Raw genomic sequence first — 17,736 nt, 5'->3', positions numbered from 1 at the left:
TGAAGCTAAAACATGCATGCTTCCAGACCAACACAGCTGCATTATTCCGACACATTCTTCCCAGACCCCAATGATAATAATATGCTAAACAGCAGACCTCTATGCCACATTTTCTCTCTAATTACAGTGGCTTTGAAAACTTTAGTGGAAACAGACTCCAACACTGTCTTGCCAGTTGGGTGTGATTGAAAAAAAGTGTATGAACGAAGAGTCGAGGTGTTAACTTGTCACTAGATGTGGTGAGATGACTGTGTGTGTGTGTGTATGTAGTTGACTCTATGAGGAAATAAACTTGCAATTAGTCATGACCCATGAGGTGGTGAGGTCTGTGTGAAACTCTCAGGGGAACTGCTGCCAGATACTTCCTGCTCCTTTCACACCTCTGACCTTCAAATGGAAATGTTCTCCACACTAATAATAATTATAATTCTATAACAACATGGTCTACTCTGCTTTCTCAACTTTGTTCTAATAGTGTACAGTGATGCATAATAATCTCCATCTCTCTCTCTCTCTCTCTCTCTCTCTCTCTCTCTCTCTCTCTCTCTCTCTCTCTCTCTCTCTCTCTCTCTCTCTCTCTCTCTCTCTCTCTCTCTCTCTCTCTCTCTCTCTCTCTCTCTCTCACCCTCCCTCCTCCTGTCTTGGTCTGTGCCTCCCACCTTCTCTGCTGCTCCCCTCGTTCATCCCTCCCCGCGCTCCTCCTCTTCCAGAATTGACGTTCTGGTTCTATGTGAAGGAGCACCTGAACCGCCACGAGCTGCAGAGGTTCTACTCCCTGCGCAACATCTCCTCTGAGCTGGGCCGTGGCCGGGCCTGGCTGCGCTGTGCCCTCAACGAGCACTCCCTGGAGAGATACCTGCACACACTGCTCTCTGACACAACACGCCTCAGGTGGATGCTTGTGTGTGTGTGTGTGTGTGTGTATGCTTGTGGTGGTTGTGTGATTGCAAAGCCTGTTTTGTCCTCAATTCAGGCAGTGTGAGGGACACCTTGAATAATGCGTTGGTGTGTTGCTTTAGCTCTGTGTGTGTTATTTTGTCATTTGTCCCCTTCACATGTGATGTCCAGCACCTACTATGAAGACTGGGCCTTTATCCTGGATGAGGAGCGAGCCAGCATGCTGCCCACGATGGCTGCAGGTCAGTGCTTTCGTTGTGTGTTGTTATGAACATGGTGGACCAATACCATGGTCGATGAACTTTGGCTGGTCAGCATTACCGTTTTAACATCATATCTTAGTCCTCATTTCTTCACAGGTTCTTAGACTTAGTCACGATGATTCAGGACCAGTCATCATGTCCCCCTCTCCTCCCTCCCCAGGCCTGAACTCTATTCTGTTTGCCATCAACATCGACAACACAGACCTGAACGGGGGGGTGACCCGGCCCGGGGGCTCCTCCATGTCCCACCTGCTGAAGGAGTCCACCCAGGGCATAGGGAGCCTGTGGAAGGAGTCTACCCAGGGAGTGAGCTCTCTTCTCAGGGAGATCAGCACTGCCACGGCCGTGGTGCCCGGCTTCTCCCCGCGCCCCGATGGATCCTCCGACCCACTGCCTGTTCTGCCACGCAGCGCCTCTGCAGGTAGGGAGGGGGAACTGCACCTGAGACAATGGAAGGGTGTGGTGAGGACGAGCATGCTACCATGTACAACATGGCTAGAAATTACAGACTGTTCCTTGACTCTGATCACCAAAATTCTGATATAACTGCTCTTCTTACCCTTGGTGTTCTGCTGGACTTTCTCCATGTACAATTTGTATGTCTCTTTGGATAAAAGCGTCTGCTAAATGAATCAAATGTAAATGCTGTCCTCCACAGACTCTGGCCTGAGGAAGGAGCGACGGAGGAAGAAGAAGATCACCAACATCATCTCGTTTGATGACGACCTGGACGGAGGGGCTGAGGATGAGGAGGAAGGGGAGGACGAGGCGGGGCGGATGAGCACGAGGAAGAGGCCCACCGCCCCCCAGGGGAGTGTGGAGGAGGCTGTGGATCCACTGGAGCCTGCCTTCTCCCTCTTTTCTGCCCACAATGGGCTGTCCGAGCCTGGGATTGTCAGCTGGGCTGGATCCCCCCCTCCCTCCAGAACTCCACTGCCAGACACCAAGAGTGTTGATAATGAGGAGGAGGAGGAGGAGGAGGAAGTGGAAGTTTACAAGAGCAGAGAAGACACACATCCCATCGCTGAACAGTGAGTTTGTTTTTTCCCAATGACAATGGTCACTTAACCTTCTCATGAATAGTTCAAGTCGTTTGGTTGGTTGATCTCATACATGGTTGCTGAAGCCCTAGCCTCCTGCCTTTGGGTTTGTGTGTTCTTTGCTTCACAGGGTGGTGGTGGGCAGCCTGTCCAGCGTGTCCACGTGGAGCCCCCTGCAGGTCATGACTGAACATGATATCTCAGACATCCTGATCCCAGTCACATCCACTGACACCTACCCTCAACCAGGTGGTCATCCCCCTCCAGCACTGGACACCACACCAGCCTCTAGCAACCTCACACTCCATGTGATTGGCTGATTAGTTGATACTTGATTTTTTGGCCGATTGGTCGTACAAGTTTATGCACCTGGTCAGTTGAACTCAGTTTGTCAGTTGTTTCACATTCCATTTGGTTTCAGCCAGCTCCGTGGAGGACACAGTAGCACTTCCTGTCAAGGCCCCGCCCCCAGCCCTACCTGTCTCTAGTGACTGCAGTGTGTCTCAGCTACAGTTCAGGTACCGCACCAGTCCATGGGATTGACCGATCTGGAAATGGATCTTAAATACTAGAAACCAATGTGTTTCACCATTCTAGCTTCCTTCATGACAGTATGTTCATGTTTCTGTTAGTTACAGTGTTGGTTTGTTATTGCTTTTAACATTGGTTCTGCTATCTATTCGTTTCCTGGTCTGACCAGTATGGAGTCCAGTCCGCCAGCCCACAAAGCCCAGCTCTCCAGTGTGCTGTCCACGCCAGGTCTGCCAGAGTCTATGACAGTGGGTGAGTCCCTGCCCTGCCCTGCCTCACCCTGCCCCGCTCTGCCTCACCCTGCCCCGCCCTGCCTCACCCTGCCCCGCCCGGCCACACCCTGCCCCGCCCGGCCACACCCTGCCTCGCCCGGCCCAGCACAGCCTCACCCTACCCTTTCAGTGTCTCATGGGCCCATATCTTTTTCTGTCAGCGGGAGAGTTTGTATGTACCAAACAACAGTTCTTTATCTGTACACCAGGTGGCACTGTTGGTTCAGTGTGTTTTAAGCCTGGAGACGTATTACATCTCTGACTCTGACCAGGGTAGCAGAAAGGTGTGTGCTTGCAAAACCCTGTCTATTCTGACTATGTTTGTCGATGGAAACACAGACCCTGCAATAGAAACACAGACCCTGCTCTCTAAATATCAGTTGCTAGCTACCCTTTTCTACTATGCCACATGTTATATATTCTGGGATGTTCTGCTCCCCTTGTTCTTACACCTAGAGCGTGATCTGTTGAATTCCCCTCGGCTTACCAGAAGGTTAGCCTCTCCGCACACCCTTATGCTAAGTGTGTGTGGTAACTAAGCACTGTGTCTTAGCCACACATTTCCACAGATAAAGGGATTATTTACAGAGTCACACAAGACAAGAGGAGCATAGGTGTGTGTGTGCTTGTGTTTGTCTGTCGTGTACAATGTTCAACCCATAAATGAGCGTAAGTATTATAATTCCCCTCTTCTCCAGTGCTGTCACCTCCCTGGACTGCCTTCTGTTTCAGCTCCTGACCCTTTTCTCAAGGTTTTGGAATTATGTTAGAGGCGTGAATAGTTGGTGTGAATATTTCTGTAATAATCCCTATTACTTGAGCTAAGACCTTTCCGTAGAAGGGTGTAGACGTGTGTGTTGTAAATAGGGATTTGGTAAAAAAGAAAAACATAATCCTTAAAAATAATTTAACCCTTGTGTTCTCTTCGGGTCATTCTGACCCATTAGTCATTGTTACCCACCGTCGTATTGTGACAACTTTACCGCATACAAAAACAAAGTGAAGCATTTTCTTTTAATCGTTGGGCTGTCTCAGACCCTCCACATTGCGAAGGTTAAAAGAAAAAGATTTTTATTTGTTTTTGTATTGGGTAAAATTGGGTAAACACAACGATGGTTCGTTATGAACCTTTGGGTCATGTGACCCGAAGGCAGCACAAGGGTTAAGGAACCTCACAGTAAGAGCTGAAATAGCCACCATTGTTCATGTCCACGTGCTAAGATAAAGCATGCATGTAGACGGTTGTCTCTCTATGTTGCTAATGGAGTGTGTATGTGCATGAATATCTGTGTGCTTGATTGTATGTATGGCTCACGCGTGTGTGTGTGTGCCTCCCATGGTGAACGCGTGGTCGTAAAATTTTATTCCTGGAACGCTGAACAGTGAATGACGTTCTGGGGAGAATGTGAATCCTCCAGTGATGCCGTGTCACCTTCATCATTATCCTCCTCATCATCGTCATCATTGTCGCCGTCACACTCTTTCCAGTTCGCTTCAGATAAACGGTTCTGTCCATTCTCCCCTCTATGTCACCCCCCCCACTCCTCCCCCCCATCTCCCACTATTCCCCCTCTTCCTCCTCACCCCCCCCCCCCCCCTCCTCCTCTCCACCACGCTGTGTTCTCAGTGTGGGGGTTTCCCAGTAGAGGTAACGTTCTCTCTCCTCCTCAGTGGAGCTTCGGCAGGCCATCGTAGCCATGATGAACCGGAAGGACGAGCTGGAAGAGCAGAACACGTGAGTCCCCCCACCCCCGCCAGTCCTGCCTCTCCCCCCTCCCAGCGGGAACGAACCATCACAGCACACACAATGCACACAACATCCTCACAACCAGTGACTCACAATAGTATCTGCTGGTAGATGGATCCCTAAAAGACAAGTCCTCGGTCGGGAGAGTGAGAGGTGGGTGTGTGTGTGTGTGTGTCTAACAGCGCTGTGTGGCTGCAGGTCCCTGCGCAGCCTGCTGGATGGGGAGATGGAGTACTCTGCGGGGCTGAGGCAGGAGACGGACAGCCTGGGGAGACGCCTGGAGGAGCTGGAGGATAGACACACGGTCAAGGTCCAAGCTCTAGCCAGGTTTGGGAGGAGAACACACACACACACGTTCATACCTATATAAACACACACACAGGATTTACTGCACAGCAGAGTCTGTAGATTGACGTTCAGCCAGTCAGACTATTGTGCCCAGTTTAAACCATTCAGGTTTAAGGCCTGCGGTCAGCTAGTCTATAGGCAACACTCTTGAGAAAGCCAGCATGATTTGCAGCATGATTTGATTGGATACCCAACAGGGTTTTTTTTTTGTCAGAAGTGTCTATAAGTGTTTGTGTGTGTGTTTATGAGAGAGTCTGAGTGCTGAGAGACTTTCTAAGAGTTTCTAATGGATGTGCTTTCTTACATTGGACCCCATGACCAATGTTGTTCCAATGGACTGTGGTCAGTGTGTGCAGTGTCAATATGGCCCTTTATCTACCCAACCCTCTCTCCAATCCATGTCAGCTCAAGACACGGGCCTCTCGCTGTGACGCACACACACAGACGCACACACACGCACACACACAGACACACACACACACACAGTGTACACCCCCTCTGTCCACATCTGGAGCAATCAATAGTACCTATAAATACCTGACTGTAGAGTCTCTCTTTTTCTCTCCTCCTCTTTACCTCTCTTGGCCATTCTCTCCCCCTTTCTCCTTATTCCTCTCCCCTGAGCCTCCTTGTCTAACAGCCTCCTTCTCTGCCCCCTGCTATTTCCCCATTCCATATTCCACTGCCCCTGTCTCCCTTGCCCCCCCCCCCCCCCCCCCCTCACCACCGGTGTTTAACAGGGCGGGGGTGGCGGGGGGGCACCAAGCTGGGACTGGGCAGCCTCAGATTAGACTGCAGTGAATCAGCTCAGCTAAGTGCCCTGCTTAAGACGTGGACGTCCCTTACTGGGCTCTGCATACTCCCACCCACACACACACACACACACACACACACACACACACACACACACACACACACACACACACACACACACACACACTCTCACACAAGTTGTCTTAGCAACTCATTGATATACACTGTATAGGCTCTCTCTCTCCTTCTCTCTCACACAAACACACACACACACGTGATGTGAGCCAAGCAGAGAGTGAGTCTCCCGCTGTCAGATTGGTGGGGAGCCAGAGGAGTGGGCCTGGGCGAGGAAGTGGTCCTTCGTCAGAGGGTCGGTGGGCGGCGTGCTCACAAGCATGCACACACACAGGCACACACACACACACACACACACAAACAGCGCACAACCACACACAAGCAGAGGAGAGCTCAAAGATTTTGATGTGTTTTCTATTTGAGGCCTTGTGAGGTATCGATGTTCCGCGTACAGAAATGGCTGGAGTTTGGGAGGGTTTAGCTGCCGAGCAAAGGGTTAGTTGTTTCAAAGTTTGGAGGAGTCAATTATATCGTTGTGCCCGTAGGGTGGGCTTGTCTGAGTGTTGAAACTCTGCTGAAGACTTTCCCATCCAGTTGTCTCATTTATTGTGCCCTAGGCGTTCTCCGGAAGGGTTCTTCTAAAGATAAAAACAAAACCAAAAAAAAAACATGGTCGAAGAATACCTTGTTGTACAACCTCTCAATTGAACTCAGGAGAAGACTAGGCTGTTGATGTCTGTAGAACGGGCCTGCTTCATCTCTTTCTCTCTCTCTTTCTCTCTCTCTTTTTCTCTCTCTTTTTGTCTCCTGCTTTTCCTCTTCCACACAGCTCTTACAAAATTACGTAGTCTTACTTGAGGCGCTACCTAAAATTCACAAGCAAATGAGCAATTCTTCCTTCCTGGCTTAACTAGTTGGAATAGAAGGATTCAAGCTGTAGAATGCAGACCGACTACGATGGGATGTTCTACACGTCTGATTTAGCTCCAGTCTCTATACACTCGTACTGCAGAGGACATCATTCTCTTGCCTCAGGACTATGAATGTGCGCCAGGCTGGCTCCTGTGTGGACAAAGATGAGGATGTGTCTGGTTCTGTGGGCACGACGGCCCTGCGAGAGCTGTTACTGCTCACACACACACACACACACACACACACACATACTCCCTCTTTCTCTCTAGTGGAACATTACTGCCGGAGAATAGCCCTGTGTGTGTGTTACGACCTATGTGAATGCCAACCTGCCTCTGGCTCAGCAGGAGGGCTCATTGTTCAAGATCGATTAGCTCTGCACACACACACACACACACACACACACACACCTGAGCCTCGGAATCCCCCCCTCCTCGGAACGCCAGACATTTATTAGCTTTAATTAAATCACGGAGGAATTGCGTCTCCACTGCTCTTGTGCTTTCGCTAGGCTCACGGCCCCAGATAACGGCAGTGGGATCGCTCCTGAGAGACGCCCGCCCGGCGGATTGGAGAGATCTCCCATCGGGCGCGTCCTTTGTGAGGGGAAATGAGAAGTGATAAGCGGGGTACAAAAGCAGACGAGGAGAAAAGAGGGAGGGAGGGATGGTGGAAACGAGGGAAGGAAAGAGGGAGGGAGGGAGGGAGGGAGGGAGGAAGGAGCTTATTTTACTGTCTCGTCGTAATTCTGCTCCTTTCTGATTGATTTCCCCCTCAAACCAACGGTAATCAAACAAGCACACACACGCACAAACAGACACACATGCACACGTACCAAGGCTTATGCGTACACAGAGGCTTATGCAAAGACTGTCTTGCATACAAAAAAACACATACACGTTTCTACTGACTAGTCACATACACACACGTTGGCGGTGGTTGTATACAGAGTCTGTGGTTGTATACAGTGGTAGGATATTATGGGATATTATGGGATATAGTTTTACTGGCATGAGACCCCAAAAACTGTGGATATGCTTGGGGTGGTTCTGGGGGTGGGGCTGGCTGGGGCTGGAGAGGGGCTGGAGGTGGGGCTGGAGGTGGGGCTGGGCTGGAGGTGGAGGTGGGGCTGGAGGTGGGGCTGGGCTGGGCTGGAGGTGGGGCTGGAGGTGGGGCTGGAGGTGGGGCTGGAGGTGGGACTGGGCTGGAGGTGGGGCTGGAGGTGGGGCTGGGCTGGAGGTGGAGGTGGGGCTGGAGGTGGGGCTGGGCTGGAGGTGGGGCTGGGCTGGGCTGGAGGTGGGGCTGGGCTGGGCTGGCTGGGGCAGAGTTGGGCGAATGCTGGCTCTTGGAGTTCCCCTAACTGTTCTCTGTATGTCTGTGTGTGTGTGTATGCAGGGAGAACGAGGTGCTCAAGGTCCAGTTAAAGAAATATGTGGGGGCCGTCCAGATGCTGAAGAGAGAAGGGAGCCAGGGCAATGATGGTAAGAGATGACCCGCACACACACGCACGTACACGCTCACCCACACGCACACACACACATGTACACTCTCCCTCTGTTGTAGTCTTCCATCTCCTTTTCTGTCAGAGGATGAAACAGCAAAATGATGACAAGGCTGCTTATTCTGTAGTTATAGTCACAGGTCAGTGTTCAACACTCAAGGGCACACACACATACTTTGGAGCCTTTCTAGCGCATAATCAGCTTTCTCCATTTTTGGGGGACTTTTATGATAAACGTCAGTTTTTGTTGCCTGGGGACAAGCTCTCTGTGTGTATGTTTGTGTGTGTAAAGGCTAGAGAGATAAGGCAGCTGTATCAAAGGCAAACAAAATGAACATGGCAGATTATGTAGGGCTACGTAATGACTAATTACATTTTGGGGGAAAAGAGAGTGGTTATCAGTGGGCTCGCTGTGTGTGTGTGTGTGTGTGTATTCAGCCCTATTCTCTTCCCAGAGAGAAAATTACTTCTCCTCAGGCACTCTATAGGACACCCCACAGGCACAAAGAAGACCCATGAGGCAGAGGGCCATGCCTGAATGAAAATGTCACTTGGCTCTTTGAGAGAGGAAGAGAGAGAAAGGGGAGAGAGAGAGCAAAAGAGAGAGAGAGAGAAAGAAAGGGGAGAGAGAGAGAGTCTTGTTCTGCACGGTGGGCCTCTGTGGGCCCAACCTCAGCACAATGGAGGTGTCAGAGATGCTGCAGAGCCCTTGAGGCTGGCGATGGTTCTGGATCCCTCCGCTGTCTGGGGGCAATCCGTTTAGTTCCCGGCGACCCTGCAGTGTAAACACTGAGGCGTCTCATGTAAATGTGCCAATTTACCTTCTCACTCAGCATGTCAGGATGTCTACTCTGTGCCTGCGTTTGTCTCTCTGAACTGACAGAGGCCTCCACATGTACTGTACATGACGTCTTCCTCATTCCTTCTGTGTCTCTGGCTAATGATGTGCCATGCTCCATCACTCTTTGATGTTGAGTTGCTGCTGAAAGGGATGAGTGTGTGTGGAGGGCTGAATGGCTACACAAACGTACAACACAGGCCTGCTTCATGTCTTGTCAGTGAGCAGCCTTTTGAAGGCCCTCTAATGATACAGCTGCTGCTCCCCTGGTGAGAACTCCTGAATGGTCCCCAGGCTCTGAACACATGCACACACACACACACACACACATGCACACAAGTACATTCTGAACACGCACACAAACTAAATCGAGCATCTTCTCTCTCATACCATGCCTCTGAAGCTGTCTCTCTCTTGTTCTCTTCATGCAAGTTCATGTTTTCATCTGGATGTTCCCTTCTACCAGTGACACACAGTACTGTACAAAAGTCTTAAGCACAAATACAATTATTATTATTTTCAAAGTAAAGCAAAAACGCTTTAAGAAATAATGAAATGAAAAGACTGAACCAAATGTTTCCCAACATTGCACTTTTATACTGCTGCACAAATACAGAAGACACATTTGTTTTATACTTGAGACAATATTATGTAAAAAATATTGAGTGCCTTAGACTTTTGCACTGTATGTTCATGTGTGTGTGCTTAAGGTTGTGTGTGTTGTTCAGGCGATGTAGCAGCTCAGAGATAGCTAGCCCTGGATGGGGGGTGCTTACCATTTGGTTGAAGGGGTTGCCATGGTCACAGACAATCTCAGGAAATTGGGTCAACCCTCTTTGGTCCCAATGGAAGAACCTTTGGGTGATTACAATCCAGTGGGAAAACAGAAGTGATAAAGAGAGCGTGTGTGTGTGCATGATGGTAAAAGCACATGACAACAGGAAAGGTCAGAGGTCATTAGTGTTCTACCTTGTTTCTCAATAAGATGATCTGACCCTTTAGAATTTAACTTAACTTGCTAAATGACTAAATGTAACTTGTTTTGGATTGTCTCATTGTTTTGGGTTTTGCTAACCCAGTGTTCATTGTATGTATGTGTGTGTATGTGTATTTTAATGTGGTTGTAGTTTATATCTAATCTGTGGTCACGTCTATGGATATGAGAGAGTTTATTAAACAGAAGGTATGTGTGTGTGTGTGTGTGTGTGTGTGCCTGTGTGTGTGTTCATGTGTTTATTGTTTTTATAGCTAATCTGAGGTCCTGGGGATAGAGATAAGAATGAGGATGGTGGTGAAAGTGTTTATTAAACACAAGGTGTGTGTAAGGGTGTGTATCTGTGGAGATCCTTGATTAAATTGATGGGGGTTGTTTACTCACAAAGAGGTGTGTGTGTGTCTGTGGAGAATCTTGATTAAACTGATGGTTGTTTACGCACACACCAAGGTGTGTTTGTGTGTGTGTGGGTAGACTCCTGTGTGCGTGTGTGAGGGTTATTCATCAAACTTTGTCACCATGTTTCAATATCAGGATCTCAGTATTTTAATCCATGCATCTATATATCAATCAACACACCTAAACAGCTCAACTGTCTGTCCAATCAGACACATTCTCTATGAGGGAGGGGTCACCAAGAAGGAAGTAATTGAACAGTTCCGACCGGTTTGGCCCCTCAGATTGTGTGTCTCTGACTTGGGTAGATGGGGGAGCGCTGTGTGTGTGTGTGTTTGTATGACACTGTGTGTGTTGGTTTCCCCCAGAGTGTGAGAGGTGTTTTATTAAAACATACGGTGGGTATTAACCTAGGTGTGAGACCACCCCCTGCCCCTCCGGTTTGTCCAGGTGGTAATCTTTCAGGGGCTGGGGTTATCACCTAAACTGTGTACGGTGTTAATGAACATTTCAGTCAAGGGGCCAGGTTGCCAGATTGAGCTCTGTGTCATTTATATATCCCCCCAACCTGCTCAGGACCATAGCTCAGAACTTAGGGTGGTTTGAGATCAGCGGAGGGAGGTGTGTATGAAGAGGAAAAGGAAGGAGAGAATGAGGAGCGGAAGGAGAGCTGGGCTGGAGGGAGAACGTGAACCACAGGACAGTGTGTGTTGGTTTTAGTGTGTAACAATTAGTGTGAGAAGGTTGTGGCTACACACACACACACACACACATATACACTGGTGCCCTAGAGCCATGGTTGTACTTGGAGTACCTTTGCGCTTCTGGTTAGTGTCGACCCCCACCACTCTGTCTCACTTCCTCTCTGTCCACCCTCGATCCAGCCTCTATTTGCCTGTTCACACACTCATCTGGAACTGGTTCAGCAAACATGACCCAATGAGGACACACACACACACGTGCACACGCACTTACACAAGCAAGGGAGTGATTACATCTGGTCGCAGTCAGAGGAACCTGTCCTGTATCTAGTCATTTAGCGCATGGCTAACCACATTGATAACACATTGATATTCAGGAGGGGGTGTGAGAGAGAGCGAGGGAGTGGATGGGGGTGAGAGAGACCGATAGAAAGGAGGAGAGAGGGGCAGGAGGAAGAGAGAATGTGGAAGGAGGAAGGTGGGTGAGGAGGGGAGGGAGGGGGCATAGAGAGGTGAAAGGGAAAGAGCTCAAGTGCCTGATTAAATGTTGCTGCTACACTTGTTTTTGTCATTGTCACAAAGTCATTGGGCGGAGGTGTGTGTGCGTGCGCGCGCGCGCTGTAAGGGGTGTTTTTTAATCACCACAGCAGCTGTATTTATTGTCACCTGTGGCCAGCTTCCGATGCTCTCCTCAGGGCTTAGTGATGTCATCGTGGTGTGGTGCAGGCACGGCTGTCGTCAGCGGCAACACTAATCAGAGTTGATCAGCATGCTGCGACGCCCAACTAGGCTGTTGTTGGCCACAAGAGAGAGAGAGAGAGAGAGAGGGGGGGAGAGAAGGAGAGAGAGAGGGAGGGAGAGAGAGGGAGAGAAGGAGGGGGGGAGGGAGAGAGGGAGAGAGGGAAAGAGGGAGAGCATGATGGGAGGGAGGGGGTGACTATCCTGCTGGTCTCCTAATGGTGGACTCTTATCAGTCTGTCTGGCGTGTGGCGGAATGGGATGTATGTGTACTGATGTGTGTCTTGTTGTGCTACCGTATGTGTGTGCACATACGCGTGTGTCTACGCGTGTGTGTGTGCGCCTCACAAGATGGTTATCAACAGTTGTGTACCTGGAGGTTTGTCATTGAAGGCCTATGATAAGGATGATCTCCACTCTGACACTGGCCTCGGGTAAACTCCTGTCTGGCTACAAAATCTTCTGAAATACATTTCCCTAAGCTATGAAGCAGCTTGGAAGCAGGTTGTTCCGTCCTGGTCCATGACTAAAGGTAGAGAGACTGTTCATGTGTGCTGTGATAACGATAAACAAGTTAATCCTCCTTATTATGTGTTCGTTCAATGACCAGCGGGCTTGTGGTGTTTCGCTCGGGAGAGAGAGAGAGATGTAGGAAATGGAGAAGGAAGAGGTGGATAAAAACATCCAAGTGTTTGAGGTTGTGAGGGAGGACTGGAGAGAGGGTGTGCAGCACAGAGGGAGGTTAAAGGGGGGTGCTGCCAGAGGGATTCCAGCCTGTCAACTAGTTTCCCCTCACACGTTCACATCACCACTCAGGAAGCCGTGGGGCTGCCGGGAACACGCTTCCTCTCCTCCCTGTTCTCCACTTCCTCTCATCCTGTCTTCCATCCTCTCTTTCGAGATACAGCCTCCACCTGTCCATCTCTGTTTCTGTTTCTCTGTTTCTCTGTTTCTCTCTCTCTCTCTCTCTCTCTCTCTCTCTCTCTCTCTCTCTCTCATCCGACTTCAGAGGACTGGTGCACTCGTTAAAGTGGCCTCCGTCCCCTCCCCCTCCTCCTCAAATGCAGTGCTTTGAGGAGCTGGACAGGTCAGGGCACCGTGTCATGGAGGACCTGGCTGGGAGGGGACCACCAGTCAGGAAGCTGGATCCCGATGGACCCACTTGTTTATGTCACTATGGGGTTTGGTGATCAGGGTAGAGGCTGTGCTCTTTATACAGTGGTTCTGGTTGATTTGTAATCTTATTTTCTGGCTTTGATTTGTTTCCCTCTATCAATTTACCCCAAAGAGATTATTATTTAATCTGCGTAATGGATTATCGTGTAGAACCTGACGTTTCTCTACAGCATTATCGTCGGAAAAATAATCTGAATTTAGATTGAGATCATTGTTGGTTGTCTTGACATGCAGCCAAGATCTTTGGTTTAAACGTCAAGCAGGGTTTTGTTTTATTACAGATGAGGAGAGTGGATTTATTTGACAACGTAGAGAACATCTCCATCTCTGCAGACTCTTTTAACTGGGATTAGGAACGAAACTACTAACGATTATACCTCTTATCCTTTAAAGTCTAAACCAAAGTAAGGAAGCTAACTCGTTAGGGCTCGTCCAAATGGCTTCTGAAAGGAAGTGGATCTCTGATTGAAATATAGAACATGAGGGGAGGGGGAGGCAGGGGAGGGAGAGGCAGGGGGAGGCAGGGGAGGGAGAGGCAGGAGAGAGGGTATTTGTGAGGAGGAGTATGCGAGGATCAGTGGTGATTAAACTACTAACCTCGAGTGATGACAGGAACACCCTCTGTCCCTGTCTACCATCTAGCAGGCCTTTCATGTCTGATAGCAGACTAATGTCTCATCTCCATGCTGCTGTGCTGCACCCGGGTTAGGCCCTATATTCATCGGGATGTTTGTGTGTTATTCCAGCTGAACTCTAAGCCTCTGTTCAAACACATTTGTCTTATTGTAGCTGTGATAACTTGGCTAATTGTCTGTGTTTACTTGAAGTGGATTTGCTTATCTCAACACCTTGTGGTCTCTTGCTGCGTCTCATCTAAGTGTTTTTAGATTAGTGCCGCTGAATGGAGAACAGGTTAGACCATGACTCATTGTCATATAAACATATAAAATCATTATGGGACAATTAAACCATGAGAACTTTCGAGTGTTTATATTTGGGTCTTACAATTGTCCCAGATGCCTCTCGTCCAAATGCAAACCCGTAGATGGCAGTGTTTTCATGGTGTGCTCTGTCCTGATTGGTCCAGGGAGTGAGAGGGCAGAGTTCAGACAGCCACTGACATCTCTCCGTAATGTAGATGAACTGTTACAGCCTGCTCCCAAATGAGATGTCCACTGTTTAATAGTCTGGAGAAACACAAAGCTGTGTTGCTGAACGCTGACCTTGTAGAGCGGCCACCCGCCCCACCAGAACACTGTCACCAGCCACGGAACACCAGCACTGACTAATGACACTGATGATAGACGCTCAGACCAATCACTCCTCCTCCGTGTCCTGCCTCTGCTCTCTTCTTTTTCTCTCCTCTACTCCTCCTGCTCTCCTCGCCTCTCTCTTTTCTCCACTTCTCCTCTCTACTCCCCTACTATTCTCTTCTCTTCTCCTACTCTCTCCTCTTCATTACTGCTCTCCCCCTTTCTCTTCTCTATGGCAATGAACGTTTGTTTTGCGTTTCCTCCTTCACCTGTTCTCAGCCTATTCTTTCTCTCCTCTCGTGGATCTCTCAATTAAAGCAGGTCTTTGTTCCGTAGACCATAGAAAGTCAGCGGTGTGTGTCATTTCTGATCATACATTATTTATTTGCACAAGGACAAAATACCGAAAGGTTCTTATTATAAAATAAGGTCAACCTATATTGTGTGCTGCTGTTCTCTTTAAGTTGTCTGTCGGTCTGCCTGTCGGTCTGCCTGTCAATCTGCCTGTCAGAAAGGGAGCGAGAGATGGAGGAAAGGAAAGGAGACTACATGTAGTGAAGGATTTTCAGTTAATGATGGTAATAATGAGTGATGCACAATGTGATGCGCCCCCTGAACACACACAGAGATAAACACTTGTGTGTGTTGAGTGGTAATGTGTGTTGGATGGCCATAGATGTTTTTAGTGTTCTCTGGGGGAATCTGACCCTTTCCAATTGACAGTGTGGACTTCCTCTTGAGTAGTTTGTGTGTGTATGAGAGAGAAAGAGAGAGACACTGCTTGTCTTCTCTCACTGTCATAATAGCCTGGTGATAACATCTGAATAGCACGCAGCCTTCTCTGCCAGTCCTGATAGCAACCCTTTCTCTCTGCCTCTCTTCTCCCCTTCTCTTTTTCTCTGTCTGTCTTTCTTTCTTTCTCACTCTCTCTTTCTTTCTTTCTTTCTTTCTTTCTATCTATCTATCTATCTATCTATCTATCTCTCCATTTCACTATCTCTCATTTCTCTCCTTTTTCTTTCTCTCTTCTCCTCTACTCTCCCCCTCCCTCCCTCCTTTTCTCTCTATTTCACTCTCTCACCCCCTCTCCTTAAAATAGGAAATGTCTAAATTACACTTGCTAATGGGACGCCACAGCACTGTTGCTCGCCTCTCTTTCCTTCTCTATCAGTGAGGGAGCACATTTCATTTGATACATAATGAAAGGACTGTTCTTATCTAGTGTTAAAGAGAGGAGTGATGACGGAGCCTCATTGGAACTTCTGAAAATGTTAGGAGGAAGAAGGAAAGCTCTCCTCTCTACCCTCCTCTCCTCTCTACCCTCCTCTCTACTCTACCCTCCTCTCCTCTCTCCTGGACAGTCTGGACTAGCTAACAGATGGGAACATCAATGTTTTATATGCACACTGCTTCACCAGAGCTGTCTTCTGTTGGCCTCAGACAGTAGACCAAGACTCAGTCCCCCGGCACAGCAGCAGCATATGTCAGTTACTACCAGCACTTGGGATATCGTCCCAGTATATTTCCATCACAACTTTATTTCAATTACTCTGAATACATACCCCGAAAAGACTATAGCCAGCGGGCGGGCCTATCTGTTATTGTGCCTTGTCCATATGTGATCGAGTGTGTGTTAGCAATCGGGTGTTTTTATGCAGTCGTAGTCTGTGATATATATAAGGGTTTGAAGGAGAAGCGTGTGTCTTCTACACTAGATGTTGGAATAATTGATTTGACCCAGTTTAACATTTGCCATTAGTCATCTGCTGCCTTGCATTAAATGACGCCACAGAGGCAAATTAATTGTCTGTGTAGAAAGCTCTCTTCTCTCTCCTTCACTTTCTATCACCCTCTCTCTCCCCCTCTCTTGCGCTCTCCCTCTCTTTTGCGCTCTCTCTCTCTCTCTCTCTCTCTCTCTCTCTCTCTCTCTCTCTCTGTCTGTCTCTAGCTCTCTCTCTCTCTAGCTCTCTCTCTCTCTCTCTAGCTCTCAGTCTGTAGAAAGAGGAAGACAATTCCAGGCCCTCTTTAACAGCTCTCAGACTATTAACACAATAACCAAAAAGTAATTAGATTGACTTTTTAATATGGCAGTCAATTAACAACGCCATGGCGACAGGCGGCCACAGACAAAGAGAGAGGCAGTGAGAGAGATAGAGGGAAAGAGGGAGATAGGGAGGGAGAGAGAGAGGTAGAGGGAGGGATAGAGAGAGGTAGAGGGAGGGAAGGAAGGAAGGAGAGAGAGGCAGAGGGAGGGAATTAGAGTGGAGGAGGAGACTTTCATCAGGCTTGTGTCTCTCTCTTCCTGGTGAGAGAGGGGGTGTTTGTTTACCTGACAGCATTTACTCATTGGCTAAGTGGCGAGGGCATGGCAGATGCAGATGACACTACTCTGGACCCTTGGTAGATCATCACTGGAGAGATCAGCCTCTGATCAGAGCAAAAAAACCTAGTCGGAGATAGGTTCACGTGCCATGGTCCTGGGACATAGAAATGTCAACCTTACCTCTGATATGCTTCTTGTTGACATAGTGTGTGTGACGGTGTGTGTGTTGTGGGGAGAGAGAGGGAGCAGGGATTTTCTTACCTCAGCTTCTCAGTCCAGGCACCCTGGCAGCCATGATCTGTGTCAGGTTTATGTGTAGTGTGTCTGGGCGGAGTGCTGTGTGTACTGTGTGGACTGAACACTTTGCAAATTTGTTTGTGTGAACATGCTAATTCACTGGAGAAAGAGCGAGAGAGAGTGCGTGTGTGTGCGTGTGTGTGAATGCTTAATAACTCATTTTAATAGGCTGCAGCACCATGAGCTCTGATGTTGTTCAGATGAGACATTTTTGGGTCATTTTTTTTTTCTTTTTCTTCTGAATAATTGCTTTGATCATGAGAATAATGAGGTTTTCCCTATTCTAGCATATGGAACACGCTCACAGACACACAATCACACATTCACACACGGTCAGCAAACATTGACAGGACACACACGTTTGTACAAAACACAGAATCGCTCCCCTCTCTCTCAGCCCTCAAGTGATACCCAGTAGAAGAACAGGAGAGATCAGCTTCAGGTCATAAATACAGGACATGGATTTCCTATAATACACACCGACCATAACAAACATTTTAAATAGGAACCTGGATCTCACAATAACCACCTAGTTCTACTCAAATACAATTACTCCCATTTTACAAACAAATCGCACCATGTTGCCCACTGAGTACATGCTACATATCATATCTCTGAGTTTTTTGGAGAGCTGATTCTGTTGCTCTCCCGGGCGTTTCAGCAGAACAAACTCAGCCAGGG

The 17,736-nt window shown here is 48.5% G+C and overlaps 1 protein-coding gene across 1 annotated transcript in view; it reads left to right on the top strand.

The window, feature by feature from the left end:
* Positions 1–17,736, top strand: part of snx29 (sorting nexin 29) — a 47,878-nt gene that overhangs the window by 2,282 nt on the left and 27,860 nt on the right. Inside the window, exons 5-14 of the mRNA XM_067245371.1 lie at positions 711–891; positions 1,069–1,139; positions 1,321–1,581; positions 1,819–2,191; positions 2,331–2,449; positions 2,622–2,718; positions 2,901–2,983; positions 4,675–4,738; positions 4,949–5,077; positions 8,234–8,319. Of these exons, the coding sequence (XP_067101472.1) occupies positions 711–891; positions 1,069–1,139; positions 1,321–1,581; positions 1,819–2,191; positions 2,331–2,449; positions 2,622–2,718; positions 2,901–2,983; positions 4,675–4,738; positions 4,949–5,077; positions 8,234–8,319 (1,464 nt within the window). The remainder of the gene's footprint in view (positions 1–710; positions 892–1,068; positions 1,140–1,320; positions 1,582–1,818; positions 2,192–2,330; positions 2,450–2,621; positions 2,719–2,900; positions 2,984–4,674; positions 4,739–4,948; positions 5,078–8,233; positions 8,320–17,736) is intronic.

The sequence above is a fragment of the Osmerus mordax genome, chromosome 10 (genome assembly GCF_038355195.1).
Source record: "Osmerus mordax isolate fOsmMor3 chromosome 10, fOsmMor3.pri, whole genome shotgun sequence".
Classification (NCBI taxonomy): domain Eukaryota; kingdom Metazoa; phylum Chordata; class Actinopteri; order Osmeriformes; family Osmeridae; genus Osmerus; species Osmerus mordax.
This window is presented reverse-complemented; position numbering and strand designations above follow the sequence as displayed.